This window comes from Dromiciops gliroides, chromosome 4 (genome assembly GCF_019393635.1).
Source record: "Dromiciops gliroides isolate mDroGli1 chromosome 4, mDroGli1.pri, whole genome shotgun sequence".
Taxonomy (NCBI): domain Eukaryota; kingdom Metazoa; phylum Chordata; class Mammalia; order Microbiotheria; family Microbiotheriidae; genus Dromiciops; species Dromiciops gliroides.
Genome location: NC_057864.1, coordinates 184,573,231 through 184,588,403, shown reverse-complemented (window position 1 = coordinate 184,588,403; position 15,173 = coordinate 184,573,231). Strand labels below are relative to the sequence as shown.

General features: G+C 41.4%; 1 protein-coding gene across 6 annotated transcripts in view; it reads right to left on the bottom strand.

Moving 5' to 3' along the window:
• The window catches only part of PLXDC1 (plexin domain containing 1), a 128,647-nt gene that overhangs the window by 71,421 nt on the left and 42,053 nt on the right, over positions 1-15,173 (bottom strand). For all 6 annotated transcript variants that reach the window (XM_044003724.1, XM_044003726.1, XM_044003722.1 and 3 more), the window contains exons 3-6: positions 12,610-12,753; positions 10,718-10,787; positions 5,801-5,923; positions 4,686-4,804 (exon numbers count right to left, since the gene is read on the bottom strand). In XM_044003724.1, the coding sequence (XP_043859659.1) occupies positions 4,686-4,804; positions 5,801-5,923; positions 10,718-10,787; positions 12,610-12,753 (456 nt within the window). The remainder of the gene's footprint in view (positions 1-4,685; positions 4,805-5,800; positions 5,924-10,717; positions 10,788-12,609; positions 12,754-15,173) is intronic.

Here is a 15,173-nt window from a genome sequence, read left to right as displayed (position 1 = left end):
AATTGGAGTTAAGTGACTTGCCCAGGGTCACACAGCTAGTAAGTGTTAAGTGTCTGAGGCCAGATTTGAACTCAGGTACTCCTGACTCCAGGGCCAGTGCTCCATCCACTGCGCCACCTAGCTGCCCCTGACATCATCTTCTTAACCAGCTCACACTTACTCCCCAAATCTGAGTTTTTCTTTTGAAGTTCTTGACTTTAGTGGTCAGCGGTGATGATATCACCACCTGTGCCCCTAAGGTGTTTAGGTTCTTTTGCCAGACTCTGGAATTGTTAACAATGCTATCTAAGCTACTACCTTCTGGCTTTATAATTTGTGCCCAAATGAATCACTAGAAGTGGGTAATCGTCACCAGGCTTGACAAATCTGGTTCTCTGTTATGGCTTGGATGTATGCCCTGGGAAGGCAGAAGACCTGTCTCTTGTTATCAGGTTAACAAACAACCATTTCAGTACCCTTCAGCAGGGAGTCACTGTTCGTTGCTGCTTGTCTCCTTCCTCTGAACTTTACTGAATGATCTCTCCACCAAAGTCACTTATACATCTACATTGCTTCTTGGAGGAGCTAGTTTCTCTTGATAGTGGACAGTTTTCTCCATTTTAGGAAGAGACATCTTTATTTCTTAGTTCCAGGTATTAAGTGGTTCTTTTCCCCTTTCTTATTCGTAAAAGTTATTCCATCCTCCAACCTCCTAACACATGGCAGGGCTCCCCTGCACCCCTGCAGATCTTTTTTTTCCTCTTTGTTTTCACATTGAAGCCTTTCTTCTATAATTTTAAATTTTTTTCTATTTTTGTGGATATCCTGGAGAACAGAGAGCTAGTTTCTCAAACCCTTTTACTTTCTCTTCTAGGATGGAGATTGGCCTTCATGTTGAGCATAGATGGCAAACACTTGACTGTAGTAGAACTGAAACTATTACACACTCAGTGCAGGATTCTCCTTGCTCTTGCTGGAAGTGGGATTCTGTTTGTAACTACCATATCCAACCTAAATATATAAAGCTATGTACCATGCACCTGCAGCTGGCCTATGTGTCAGGGTATGTAGCCCTGACATATGATAGTTTATATTATGTTCCCCAGAATACCTGGGTCCAGAGCACAATCACTCATTGGAGAAATTTCCAGGGCTCCATTTCCCATGAGACAATGTGTCAATGACACAGCTAGGAATTGGGGCAACAATGGCAAGAATTATTCAGGTGAGAAGATAAGATTTTTCCTTTTAATATAGTGAGTTTTTAAACTTTTTTGTCAATCAGCAAAAATTCACCTGCTATTCCTCCTCCTAATTGATAAAGAAAACAACAATAAAACTCATGTTAAAAGGATGTATAGTCAATCAAAACAAATTTCTGCATTGGCCATGTCCAAAAAAATATATGTCTCATTCTACATTCTGTATCTTTCATCTCTCTGTCAGGAGGTAAGTTTCATGTTTCATCATTAATTCTCTAGAAACATGGTTGGTCATTAGACTGATCAGAATTCCCAAGACTTTCACAAAGTCATTTGTCTTTACAAGATTGTTGTCTTTGTATAAATTGCTTTCCTGAATCTGCTCACTTCACTCTACATCAGCTCCCAGGTTTTTCTGAAGCCGTCCCCTACAGCGCAATAGTATTCCATCACATTTATATACCATGACTTATTATGCCGTTCCCCAACTAATGGGCCTCTCCCCAGGTTCCAATTCTTTGCCACTGCAAAAAGAGCTGCTATAAATATTTCAGTTCATCCTTAGAGTTTATTTTACTCAAAATTAAACCCTTAATTTACTCTCCCTCTAATTTCTCCCTCTCCCTTTTCCTTTTTCTCCTATATCCCTGTTAAGTGAAATGTATTTCCATACCCAACTCTGTGTGTGTGTGTGTGTGTGTGTGTGTGTTCTTTCCTATTTTGACCACCTAAGATGAGACTGAGGCTCAGGTATCAACCTTTCCCTCTGTCCCTTCCTCTTTTTTCATAAAGATTTCTACTTATGCACCCTGTTATAAAATAAAAGGCTGGAGTGGAATCTAATATGCTTCAGGCTGAAGTATTAAAAAAGGCAGGGGTAGTGGCTTTGATCTCAGACAAAGCAAAAACCAAAATAGACCTAATTAAAAGAGATAATAAAGGAAACTACACGTTGCTAAAAGGTACTATAGACAATGAAGTAATATTTTTAAAAATTACAGCAAGTTTCTCTGATAAAAGTCTCATTTCTCAAACATATAGGAAACTCAGTCAAATTTGTAAAAATATGAGCCATTCCCCAATTGATAAATGGTCAAAGGATATGAACAGGCAGTTTTCAGAAGAAATCAAAGCTGCCTATAGTCATATTAAAAAATGTTCAGGGGGGCGGCTAGGTGGTGCAGTGGATAAAGCACCGGCCCTGGATTCAAATCCTGAGTTCAAATCCGGCCTCAGACACTTGACACTTACTAGCTGTGTGACCCTGGGCAAATCACTTAACCCCCATTGCCCTGCAAAAAAATAAAATAAAAATGTTCAGGCAGCTAGGTGGCACAGTGGATAAAGCACTGGCTCTGGATTCAGGAGGACCTGAGTTCAAATGCAGCCTCAGACACTTGACACTTACTAGCTGTGTGACCCTGGGCAAGTCACTTAACCCTCATTGCCCCACCTAAATAAATAAACAAACAAACAGATAACTAGATAGATAAATGAATGAATGAATGAATGAATCCTCTAAATCACTACTGATAGGAGAAATGCAAATAAAAACAACCCTGAGGTACCAGATCACACCTATCAGAAATGATAAATGTTCGAAAAGAAAATGGGTACATTAATAACATTAATAAACTGTTGGATGGAGTTATGAATTGGTCCAACCATGCTGGAGAACAATTTGGAACTATGTCCAAAAGGCTATAAAACCATGCATACCCTTTGATCTAGCAAAACCAGTGCTAGGTCTGTATCCTAAAGACATCAAAGATAAAGGAAAAAGACCTGTATGTTTGAAAACATACAGCTTTTTGTGGTTGCAAAGAATTGGAAGTTGAGAGGATATTTATCAACTGGGGAATGGCTGAACAAGTAGCATATGATTGTGATGGAGTACTATGGTGCTATAAGAAATTACAAGGGGGGTTGGTTTTAGAAAAACATGTCAAGACCTATATGAACTGATGCAAAGTGAAGTAAGAAGAACCTGGAGATTATTATGCACAGTAATAGCAATGTTATAATGATGATTGAAAAGACTTGAATACTCAAATGACCCAAGATGATTCCAAAGGACTTATGAGGAAAAATGCTATCCTGATTTCAAATTGAAGTATGATTTTCTCCCTTCCTTTAATTTTTAAAATTTTTTTGCTTTTTTTATGATATAGCTAATATGGAAATGTTTTGCATGATTTCACATGTTTAATTGATATATTGTTTGTTTTCTCAGGAGATGGGGGAGGGGTGGGAGAGAGGGAAAGAGTTTAGAACACAAAATTTTAAAAGGAAAGAATGTTTAAAATAAATTATATATGTGTGTGTGCATATATATTTTAATCTCTACAATTTGACCCGGAGTTCAAAAAGGTCTTCGAAGCATAGAACCTAGGGGTTACAATTTTTTTTATAGCCAAACCATAAGTACAGTGGGATCTTCTATTCTCTGCACCTTCTAGTGCTTAGTGTAGGACCTAGCACATATTAGGTGCTTAATAAATGTTTATTGACTGACTGACTGACCTTTCAGACCACTGTGTGACTGTGAAGATATAGTTTCTTGTAGCATAAACATGGGGACTGAGCCCATGATTTCATTGTTTTAGGAAACTACCTCTACCAACGAACTTATTGTCATAAAGAGTTGCTTAGAGTATTGAGAAGTTAATTAACTCCCCCAGGGTCATAGAGGGTCATTCCAGAGCTTAGAACAGTGTACTTAATAAATGTTGATCGACTGATTGACACAACCACTATGTGTCAGAAGCAAGATCTGAACCCAAGTCTTCCTGGTTTTGATGTCAGCTCTTTCTGTACTACATCAAAATCTACTTATTTCTTCTTCTTCTTCTTCTTCTTCTTCTTCTTCTTCTTCTTCTTCTTCTTCTTCTTCTTCTTCTCCTCCTCCTCCTCCTCCTCCTCCTTCTTATTCACCTTCTTCTTCCTCTTCTTCCTTTTTCTTCTCCTTTTCCTCCCCCTCTTCCTCTTTTTTCTTCTCATTATTATTGTCTTTTATCAAGGATAAAAGGTGCATAAATTATTCACAAAAGGAATTTTATAGAGATGGGTCAGTTGTTATGGGGGCAGTGATAACACCTATGATTTCCTCTAATTATTCAGTATCATTAATATATCCTGAGAATTGATGCTTCAATGACTTTAAAACTACATCAACTCCCACACAGATCTCTTCTGTGTATATTTGGTCTGACCCAGCTATTCTCACTTTCTTTTTCTTTAATGGCATTTCTATTTCCTCATGAAGCACATTGGGGATTGGGACGGAAGACATAGGTACTACAGGTATTGTTGTTGTTGTTGTTGTTGTTGATTCTTATTCCCATTTTATAGATGAGGACACTGTGGCTCAGAGAAATTGACTTGCCCAGGAAGTGTCAAGAGGCAGGATTTGAACCTACATCTCTCTTAACTCCAGGTCCAGTGTTCTTTCTATTATAACATATTGCTTCTCAGATTGGGCAGCCCAGCTCTGCCTTTACTTACTTCCTTGTAGCCAAAGACGATCCTGCCGTCGATGTGCAGAGCTGCCTGGAAGGTGAAGCTCCCTGTGTTCTCATGGCCCTGGAGGTAGACGTGATCCCACTGTACCACAAAGACTGTCCCTGAGGGAGAGGAGCAGACATCCCAGCTGAAAAGGGAAGGAAAGATGGGGGTGGGGAGGCTGAGAAAGGGATCTTGCAGAGGGTATGGCCAATGCATACTGAGGTCCAAGGATCATAGGTTTTATTTATTTATTTATTTTTGGCGAGGCAATTGGGGTTATGTGACTTGCCCAGGGTCACATAGCTAGTAAATGTCAAGTGTCTGAGGCTGGATTTGAATTCAGGTCCTCCTGACTCCAGGGCCAGTGCTTTATCCACTGTGCCACCTAGCTGCCTCCAGGATCATAGGTTTTAGAACCAAAAGGGACCCAAGAAGTCTTCTAACCCAAATCTCTTTTCTTTTTACAGATGAGGAAACAGGGACCCAGAGAGGTTAAGTGGTTTGCCTGAGGTCACACAGATAATAAGTGGAAGAACCAGGATTTGAATCCAGGTCTTCAGATGCCAAATCCAACACTCTTTTCACTATACCACACTGCTAACTATAGGTTGCAACCCCAAGGAGGGAGTCAGGGGAGTATTGGAGCTAGCCAGACCTTGTGAGGATCTATTGTTAAATTTTACATGTGAGCATTTACACCTTGAAAATTGGCAAACGCTACAAATCAAGCCAAATCCTTATGGATTCTTTTGTTGACTTAAGAAAGTGATGGAGAAATTGTTAATTCCAATTAAATTTAAAAGCATGTCATACATAGAATTGGTGTTAAACAGTTACCAGCACATCCTGCTATGTCTTTTTCTTCACACCTATTCCTCCCACTGACATGTAAAGAAAGGAAACTTTATTCCCCTTGGAAAGACGCCCAGGAGATATTCTGGGGGAGAAAAGAATTCTCTGTAGTTGTAGGAATAGAGGCAGGGGAATGGATAAGGTGGCTTTAAAGGGAGTAGGGGATGGGGATGGGTCCTACAGTGCTTCCCACCTTGAAATTCTTTTGTTTGGGGTGGGAATCTAAAAGGAGTGGGGGTGGGTGGGAAGTTTGCACGTCTCACCATTGTCAAAGTATGTGACTGTAGAATTTGGGGAGTATCCAGGATTAAAGTTGGCCATCAGAGGTGCCACATACTGGGTGGCTGTGAGCATCCGATGGATGACATCCCCCATGAAGATGAAGCCTATGGGAATGAGGGTGAAAGAGAGAGAGGTGTGTCAGAAATAGATGAACCAGAGCTGGCTATCGTGAAAAATAGAATCAGTTACTTATTTTGTAACTTTGAAATAAACCCCTGATTCTGTTGGGGGTTTTTTCTGATTCAGTTTTATTATGGAGTTAACAACATAAAACTATTTGGATCCCTATTATGGAATATTCACAGTGCACTTTTCAGTCAATAAACATTCATCATGCCTCTACTATGTTATGTGCCAAGCCCTGGGCTAAGCACTGGGAATACAAAGAAAGGTAATAGACCCTGTCCTCAAGGAGTAACAGTATATTGGGGGAGAGAACATGCAAACAAACAACTAGGTACAACCAACCTATAATACAGGATAAATAAGAAAGAATCAACAGAGGGAAGGCCCTAGAATTAAGAGACTGGGAAAAGCTTCCTATAGAAGGTGGGATTTATTGTTCAGTCGTGTCAAACTCTTTGTGACCCCATTTGGGGTTTTCTTAGAAAAGATACTGGAGTGGTTTGCCATTTCCTTCTTCAGCTCATTTTACAGATGAGGAAACTGAGGCCAATAGGGTTAAGTGACTTGCCTAGGGTCACACAGCTAGTAAGTGTCTGAGACCAGATTTGAACTCAGGAAGATGAGTCTTATTGACTTCAGGCCTAGCACTCTGCCTCCAGGTGGGATTTTTTTTTTTAAGTGAGGCAATTGGGGTTAAGTGACTTGCCCAGGGTCACACAGCTTGTAAGTGTTAAGTGTCTGAGGCCGGATTTGAACTCGGGTACTCCTGACTCCAGGGCCGGTGCTCTATCCACTGCGCCACCTAGCTGCCCCCAGGTGGGATTTAAGATTAGATTTGAAAGAAGTCAGGAGAACCAGGAGGCATACTTGACCCATGGGAATTCATCTGACTTTTTAGCAACTATAATCACTTGTTTCTTTTTCTTTCTTTTCTTCTCTTTTCTTTCCTTTTTCTTTTTCCTTTTTTTTTTTTTTTTTTTTGCAGGGCAATGAGAGTTATGTGACTTGACTAGGGTCTCACAGCTAGTAAGTATCAAGTGTCTGAGGTCAAATTTGAACTCAGGTCCTCCTGAATCCAAGACCAGTGCTTTATCCACTGCGCCACCTAGCTGCCCCACTCCTTTCTTTTTCTTTATGTAACTACTCATTTGAATTATAACTATTACATAGTACTATCTCCCTCCTTTCCTCCTCCTAGACATGTGAGTCATGTCTAGCCCCATCTCTGTTGATCCAAAGCCTATAACTGGATGTAGGATGTGTGGAGACCAATTTTTAATTGGGGCGTGTTAGCTAAGCGGCTCGCTGCAATATTGGGGCAAGGAAGGAGACCGGCAGCCTCCCTCAAAACAGAACAGGATTTATTTTAACAAGAATGAACTTAAGGAAAACAACACAAAGAGGATCAGTAGGATTAAGGGAAAGGAAATAAAATGGGGAAAGGGAAATTATACAACCTGAAAAATACCACCACCCAGGAATCAGCTGAGAATACACAGCAGAAATCCTGTCACCTTCCAGCTTCCAGCCAGAATGCCAGAAAAAACAACCTCCCTTCTCCTAGCACCCTCACACAGCCCCCAGCCAATTGGATGGCTGCTCTGACAGTCACATGACTGCCCTCACTAGGCTTCCAATCATTATAATTTTGCCAGGCCCATGTAGGCGTCAGCAAGTGGTGATGACGTGAGGTGCCAGAGCCATGGCAACAGCTACAACCAGTGGGTAGAGCACCATGCGGTTTGCGGAGCCTGAGGCCAGTGCACGCCAAGGTTTTTCTTTCAAATTCTAGCCAAAAGATGGGGTCATAAAAACCTCAAATAACAATTAATTCTTTACATTCCCCCCTTTTTTCATCAAGAAACACAGCGTGTTTCCTTGATGAAACAATAAATAATAAACAATAAATAAATAAAAAATAACAGAATATCATAACCAATGCTAACAAACAATATACTAATAACAATATAGGAAAGGGAAAATGCATATTTTATCTCAGGTGTCATGATAAATACAGTGTTGAATTTGGCCTTGACATCTGTTACCAATTATATTAGATTTTTACATTTCTCATAATGGCATGAGGATAATTAGGCAGATGATGCAAAAAGTGATGAAACAAAGATAAAAATTATTTTTAAAAATTAATATCACAGCAATTGTCTTCTCAATTTACCCTCCATAAGGGGGGACTATATAGTAATATTAAGTTTTAGAGAATGTTTCAATTTTTGTTTAATTATGTTTCATGTGTAACAACCAAGATTCTGAATCCCCTTAGACATGTTTTTGAGAACTTTCATTGTTTGATTTGATTATTGACAAAGCTATTTTAAAGTTGTGTTAAGCTCAATTTTGTAGGAAATTTTCCTGGCTGATTACCAGCACCCACACATCAACCCCTGAAAATACTTCCATTCCATGACTACACCCAGAGGACATCTGAGAAAAGACTTTCAAAGACTTTAAATGAACAGTTTGGTTTTGTTGTTTTTCTTTTTTCCTTCTGTTATTATATACATCATTTGTAGCATGTACTCTCTGCAGAGGCCCTCCCTTTGCAAGACCAATGTCAAAGCGCCAGTTCGTGAGGGACTGCCCCCTGGACAAAACTTTCCTCTCTCCCTTTTCTATATTGTTATTAACATATTGTTAGTTAGCATAGGTTATTATATTCTGTTATTTTTGACTGTTTCATCAAGGAAACACCCTGTTTCTTGAAGAAACAAAGCAGGGACTGTAACGATTGGAATGATGCCACCTGCTGGAGACTTACTGTAGAAAACCTCCGCCATGAGGAGAGGGCCTCTGAGGGCAGGACCATGTGTCTTTTCTTTGGCATCAGGAAGTGATGTTTGCTTGTGGGAGGAAGAAGGGGGAGGCTGGCGCTCTGACTCTCTCTCTTTTGTGTGGACTCTGGCAGAGAGCGGAGCTAGGAATGCTCTCTCCCTTTAATAGATAGATGAATCTAGGCCTTTCTCTCTCTCTTTACCAAATTCTTATTCTCCTTAATAAATGCTTAAAAGCCTAACTCTTGCTAAAGCTTATAATTTATTGGTGACCATTCATTAGATATTTTAGACAGTATACCTAGAATTTTAGCCCTTACAGATGGCTTCCTTCCTTTCTCTCTTTCTTTCTTTTTCTTCCTTCCTTCCTTCCTTCCTTTTTCTTTCTTTCTTTTTTTTTGTAAATTTAACACTAATATCCAAACATGGAAACGTGCAAAAAGCAACTCTTTCTCAGAACTCTGAATCAAAATGCTACCCTGAGAATCTACCTCCCTCCCTCTGTCCCTCCCTTCCTCTCTCTTGCTATAAGATAGAGTTGTAGAAATGGTCACTAGGTAGTCCCCCACTCTGCCCTGCCCTGAATCTGGATCTTATAGGATGAGTCTCTGAGTGCAGATTGAGACATTTTTTTTTTGACATGATCATTGTGGAAATTTGTTTTGCTTGACTATACATATTTGTTACAAGGGTTTGTTTTTCTTTTTCAATAGGGAGATGGAGATGAGAAGGATTTTATTTGTTAAAAAATAATTTACATGGGGCAGCTAGAAAAAATTTACAAAAAAAAGAAAGAAAAAGGAAGGAAGAAAAAGAAAGAAAGAGAGAAAGGAAGGAAGAAAGAAAGAAAGAAAAAGGAAGGGAGGAAGGAGGGAGGAAGGAAGGAAGGAAGGAAGGAAGGAAGGAAGGAAGGAAGGAAGGAAGGAAGGAAGGAAGGAAGGAAGGAAGGAAGGAAGGAAGGAAGGAAAAGAAAGAGAGAAAGAAAGGATGAAAGAAAGAAAAAAGGAAGGAAGGAAAGAAGAATCTCTGAGAGTCTGTCTCTGAGTAAATCCCAATTTTCTTTTCCTGCCAGATCTAGAATGGAACTTGGGGTACAGGAAAGATTATACCAGGTTCTTTTCCCCTCCACTCAATTGATATATGGAGAATATTTTGGGGAAATGGGCAAAAATCAAACATGGAATTCTCATTTTTCACCCTATCTCCAACACAATAGAAGGCAGAAACTCAAGGGTCAAGTTCCCAGGGAAATAAGCTTCCCTGTGGGTTACATATGCTCCCCCTGTCATCTTCTTCCCATCCTCCCACCACTTCCCACCATATGTACTTACACAGATATATGGACAGCAAGGAGATCAAATCAGTCAATACTTAAAGAAATTAAATCAGGCTTTTCACTGGAAGGTTAAATACTGAAGCTTAAATACTTTGGCCACATAATGAAAAAAACAGGCCTCATGGGAAAAGACCCTGGTGTTGGGAAAGATTAAAGGCAAAAGCAAAAGGGGATGGCCGAGGATGAGATGGATAGTGTCATGGAACAACAAACATGAACTTGGACAGACTTCAAGTAACAGTGAATAGAATGGCCTGGTGTGTTACGGCACATGGGATCACAAAGAGTCGGACATAATTGAATGACTGAACAACAAAACAAAAAATAGAGAGAGATAAATTAACACTAATATCCAAACATGGAAACGTGCAAAAAGCAACTCTTTCTCAGAACTCTGAATCAAAATGCTACCCTGAGAATCTACCTCCCTCCCTCTGTCCCTCCCTTCCTCTCTCATTCCTTTTCTTTCTCCTTCTCTCCCTCATTCCCTATGGAGAATCAGGTCACTGAAGGAACCAAGGCTACATCCTTCCCTCCCCTGCATACCTATTATAGTGCCTCCCCAGAAGAAGTCCCTAGGGATAGGTTAAGGACCCCCAGCCCCCACTGCCCACCCACCTACTGGCTGCTCCCAGTGACAGCCTTACCTCCGGTTGCTATGGTGATCTGCCGCAGATGATGGCCATAGAATGGGAAATCAAAGGACAGGACCACTCTCTGCGGGGGATGGGAGAGGGAAAGAGAGAGAGAGAGAGAGAGAGAGAGAGAGAGAGAGAGAGAGAGAGAGAGAGAGAGAGAGAATCAACATGGGCAGTAGGGGCATAGAAAAAGGCCAGTGGTCCTCACCTGCCCCAAATCCCATCTAACCTGCAAAGGCAGGGAGAGCAGCCTCTCTACAGTTGGCCAGCAACACCCCTGGGATGCTGGGCCATTGACGGGGGGGGGGGGGAGGAACATTTAGGCTATTGTTGTGCCCTTCTCTCTCTGACAGACCAAATAACACAGGAGTCAATCCTGGCCCCCTGTCACACAACCAAATATGCTGATGGAAACACTGTTCTCTCTACTACTCAGTGGTAGAGAAAGATATTTACTTTAAAACAGGAACCAGTGACTGTCAAATCTTCAGCAAGATATTAAAATGGTGCTTCTTACTTTCTGGGTGACCTGGGGTAAATCACTTTACCACTCTGCATTTTCTAGTCCATAAAACAGGTATGACAGTGCTTGTACTTCTGAGCTGGGGCAGGGTGGGGTGGGGGGGTGTTGTGAGGAAAGTAGTTTGTAAAGCCCTGTCGTTATTATCATCTTTACAGAGTAAAGTTGGCACAGTGTTTTACATTTCTTATCTCATTTGAGTCACACAATAACCCTGTGACATAGGCACTATAATTGGGAGAGAAGAAAGTATAATAGCTCTCATGTCACAGGCCCTGGGATCAGATTCTGTCACTGACATGCTACCTGTGTGACCTTGGGCAAGTCAATTAACTTCCTTGGGCCTTGGCTTCCTCAAAAGTAAAATAAGGTGATTAAACTAAATGTCCTCTTAGGCCTCTTCCAATGATTTCCACTTTTCAGATGAGGAATAGTGAGGTTCAGTAACTTGCCCACAGTCACAAAGTGTGTGGTGTCAGAAATAGGATATGTGGGGCAGCTGGGTGGCACAGTGGATAGAGCACTGGTCCTGGATTCAGAAAGACCTGAGTTCAAATCCGACCTCAGACACTTGACACTAACTGTGTGACCCTGGGCAAGTCACTTAACTCCAATAGCCTCACCCCCCCCCAAAAAAAAGAAGTGGGATATGTGCCTAGATCTCCCCATCTTCAAGGCCATTATACTGGCCCTTATGATGATTAGTATTATCTTATACTACTTAGTGACTGGGGATTGAAGAAAGAGTTCCATTTTTTTCAATGACACATGGAAGAAAATGAAGTTCCTTCTCCAGCTTATTTTACACATGAGGAAATTGAGGCAAACAGGGTTAAGTGACTTGGCCAGGGTCACACAGCTAGTATCTGAGGCCTTTTTTTTTAAGTGAGGCAATTGGGGTTACGTGACTTGCCTAGGGTCACACAGCTAGTAAGTGTTAAGTGTCTGAGGCTGGATTTGAACTCAGGTACTCCTGACTCCAGGGCCAGTGCTCTATCCACTGCGCCACCTAGCTGCCCCCTGAGGCCTTATTTGAATTCATGATGATGAGTCTTCCTGACTCTAGATCTGATGCTGTATCCGCTGCACCACCTATCTGTCCTACATCTATTGTATTGGGAGTCAGAAGAACTATACTCTAATCATGATTATAAATCTAACAAATTACATGACCTAGGATCAAGTCATTCCTTTCTTTGAGTCTCTGCTATAAAAAGAGGGGGTTGGACTAGGTCATCTCTAAGAACTTTTTCGGTTCTACTCTCCCATGTTTTATGGCTCTAAGCCCTGTGGCCTGCGGGGGTAGGTAAGCTGTTTTCATATGTCCTTAGTACAGGGATGGAGATCAGTGAAAGGGAGAAAATGTCTCAGGGGCACTCACTGAAGCTTGGCGGTGGGTATTGGAAAGGATCCCGTGCACTATGACTTGACTTCTGTTGGCTTCTGCCACATCTACCCACAACTCTCGCGTCCGGGGTTCACTGGGGCCATACATCCGAGAAATATAGTAGCTATGGTTGTCTTCCTGTCAACAGTCCAAGAAATAGAAGGACAAAAGCATTCTGGATGTACAATCAAAGAACCAAGGTTCCAGTACTGGTTTTCCCAACCTACCACCCATGTGACCTTAAGCAAGTCACTTAAAGGACCCCTTTGGGGCTCAGTTTCCTCATATGTAAAATGAGGAGTTTGGAATAGATGACTTCTAAGGTCCCTTTCAGCTCTAAATCTATGGTTCTATGATCTTAAGGAACAGGGAACAGCACACTTACAGCAATAAATGTGGAGCAAGTAACAGTAAGAGATGATTCCCAAACAATAGGGTAAAAGATATGCCCCATTCAGGATATCTGAGATAGATGTGAAGCTGTATCCTTTAGTGCCTCCTCAAATCTTCCTTCCTTCCTTCCTTCCTTCCTTCCTTCCTTCCTTCCTTCCTTCCTTCCTTCCTTCCTTCCTTCCTTCCTTCCTTCCTTCTCTCCTTCCTTCCTTCCTTCCTTCCTTCCTTCCTTCCTTCTTTCCTTCCTTCCTTCTTTCTTTCCTTCCTTCCTCCCTCCCTCCCTATCCCTTCCCCTCTCTCTCTTTCCTTTTCCCCTTTCCCTCTCCCCCTTCTCCTTCCTAGAATGTGACATCTGAAACTAAACACAATATTCCAAATGTGGTCCGTCTAGGGCAGTGTAATTAAACTCTTTTCTTAATAAGCTCTTTATTCAACCAATTAGCAAGAATTTATTAAATGCCACTATATGTCAGGTACTATATTAGGTACTGAGAAAACAAAGACAAAAGTGAGACCATCTGAACCCTCAAAAAACTTACATTCTATTGGAAAAGATGACATGTACAGATACAGATTGTCCCAAAAGTCTCTGGGCAGTTTTAAAGTTTTCATGACTTAAAACTACCCTAAGACTTTTGGAACACTTTGCACAAGTATATACAACCCAGTCCTCCAAATACAAGGTAATGGGGGAAAGCAATGGTATCTGGGGGAAAGGAGAATCAGGAAGTGGAACTTAAGCTGAGATTTAGTGTTGTTCATTGATGTCCAAGTCTTCGTGACCCCAACTCAGGTTTTCTTGGCAAAGATACTGGAGTGGTTCGCTATTTCCTTCTCCAGCTCATTTTACAGATGAGGAAACTGAGGCAAACAGGGGTAAGTGACTTGCTCAAGGTCACACAGCTAGGAAGTATCTGAGGCTGGATTTGAACTCAGGAAGATGAGTCTCCCTGACACCAGACCTGGCACTCTATCCACTGTGCCACCTGGTTGCCTGAGATTTGGTAGAAGCTAGGAATTCTAATAGGAGGAGACAAGGAGGTAAACAGGAACCAGGTTGTGAAGGGTTTTAAAGGCCAAACAGAGGAGGTTCTATCTGATACCAAAGGCAATAGGGAGCCATCAAAACTAATTATGAAGGGGAGTGACATGGTTATGATGTGGGATGGCAAATTGATTGTGAGGCATCTCAAAGAATTACAAGACTCAGTGACTCAGTTTCCCAAGTTTTATTGCAATACTGTGAGTGACCACAGGGAGAGCACCATGGAGGTGTCTCTTGAATAGAGAAAGAGAAGACAGTTATAGTATGAATAAACTGATTATCAGTCTCATCATAATAATCTCCACCTTAGGGAGGTACAGGTGAGGGCCTATCCTAATTTGGAGTTCCTGAGGTCCTAAGCCAACCCCCGAGGTGGGTACCTTTTTCTGTGGAGGTGTGTTTTGGGGGTTTACACATCATAAAATGAACCGGGGATAAATCTGGCCTTTTTTACACACGTTGCATCAACTTGCCAAGGTCAGAGTGTCCCTGTGTTCTTCATTCTCAGGCCTAGTTTCTGGGTATTAACATTTATCAGTTAGCATTTCTATAACCTGTCTCTTTATGTTTTTGTTGTAGTTAAGGTCTCTATGACCTGCCTCTTTATGTTTCTGTTGTGGGTGGTGATTAATGGGGGTAATTAATAGGAGCCAGACCTCCAGGTACCAGTTAACAAGAACCCAGTCCCTCGGGGGCAGCTAGGTGGCACAGTGGGTAAAGCACCGGCCCTAGATTCAGGAGTATCTGAGTTCAAATCTGGCCTCAGACACTTGACACTTACTAGCTGTATGACCCTGGGCAAGTCACTTAACCCCCATTGCCCCGCCAAAAAAAAAAAAAAAAAAAAAAGAACCTAGGCCCTGACTTTTATGAGGGGCCAAGTCTTAAGTTATCCATTAATTCCTTTCAGAACTGGGGTCTGAATCCCTCTTGGAGCTCAGATCTAAAATCAGAGCTTGGGTCATAGGTTTGTCTGTTAACCCCTTTTGTTATCTATAAACCCTTTTAGCCTCCTCCATCAGTTAGACCCACACTTTAAAAATGTTACGTTGGCAGCTGTGCAGAGGATAGGCTTAAGAGAGAAAAAACTTAAGGCAGAGACCTTTTAGGAGTCTCCTTC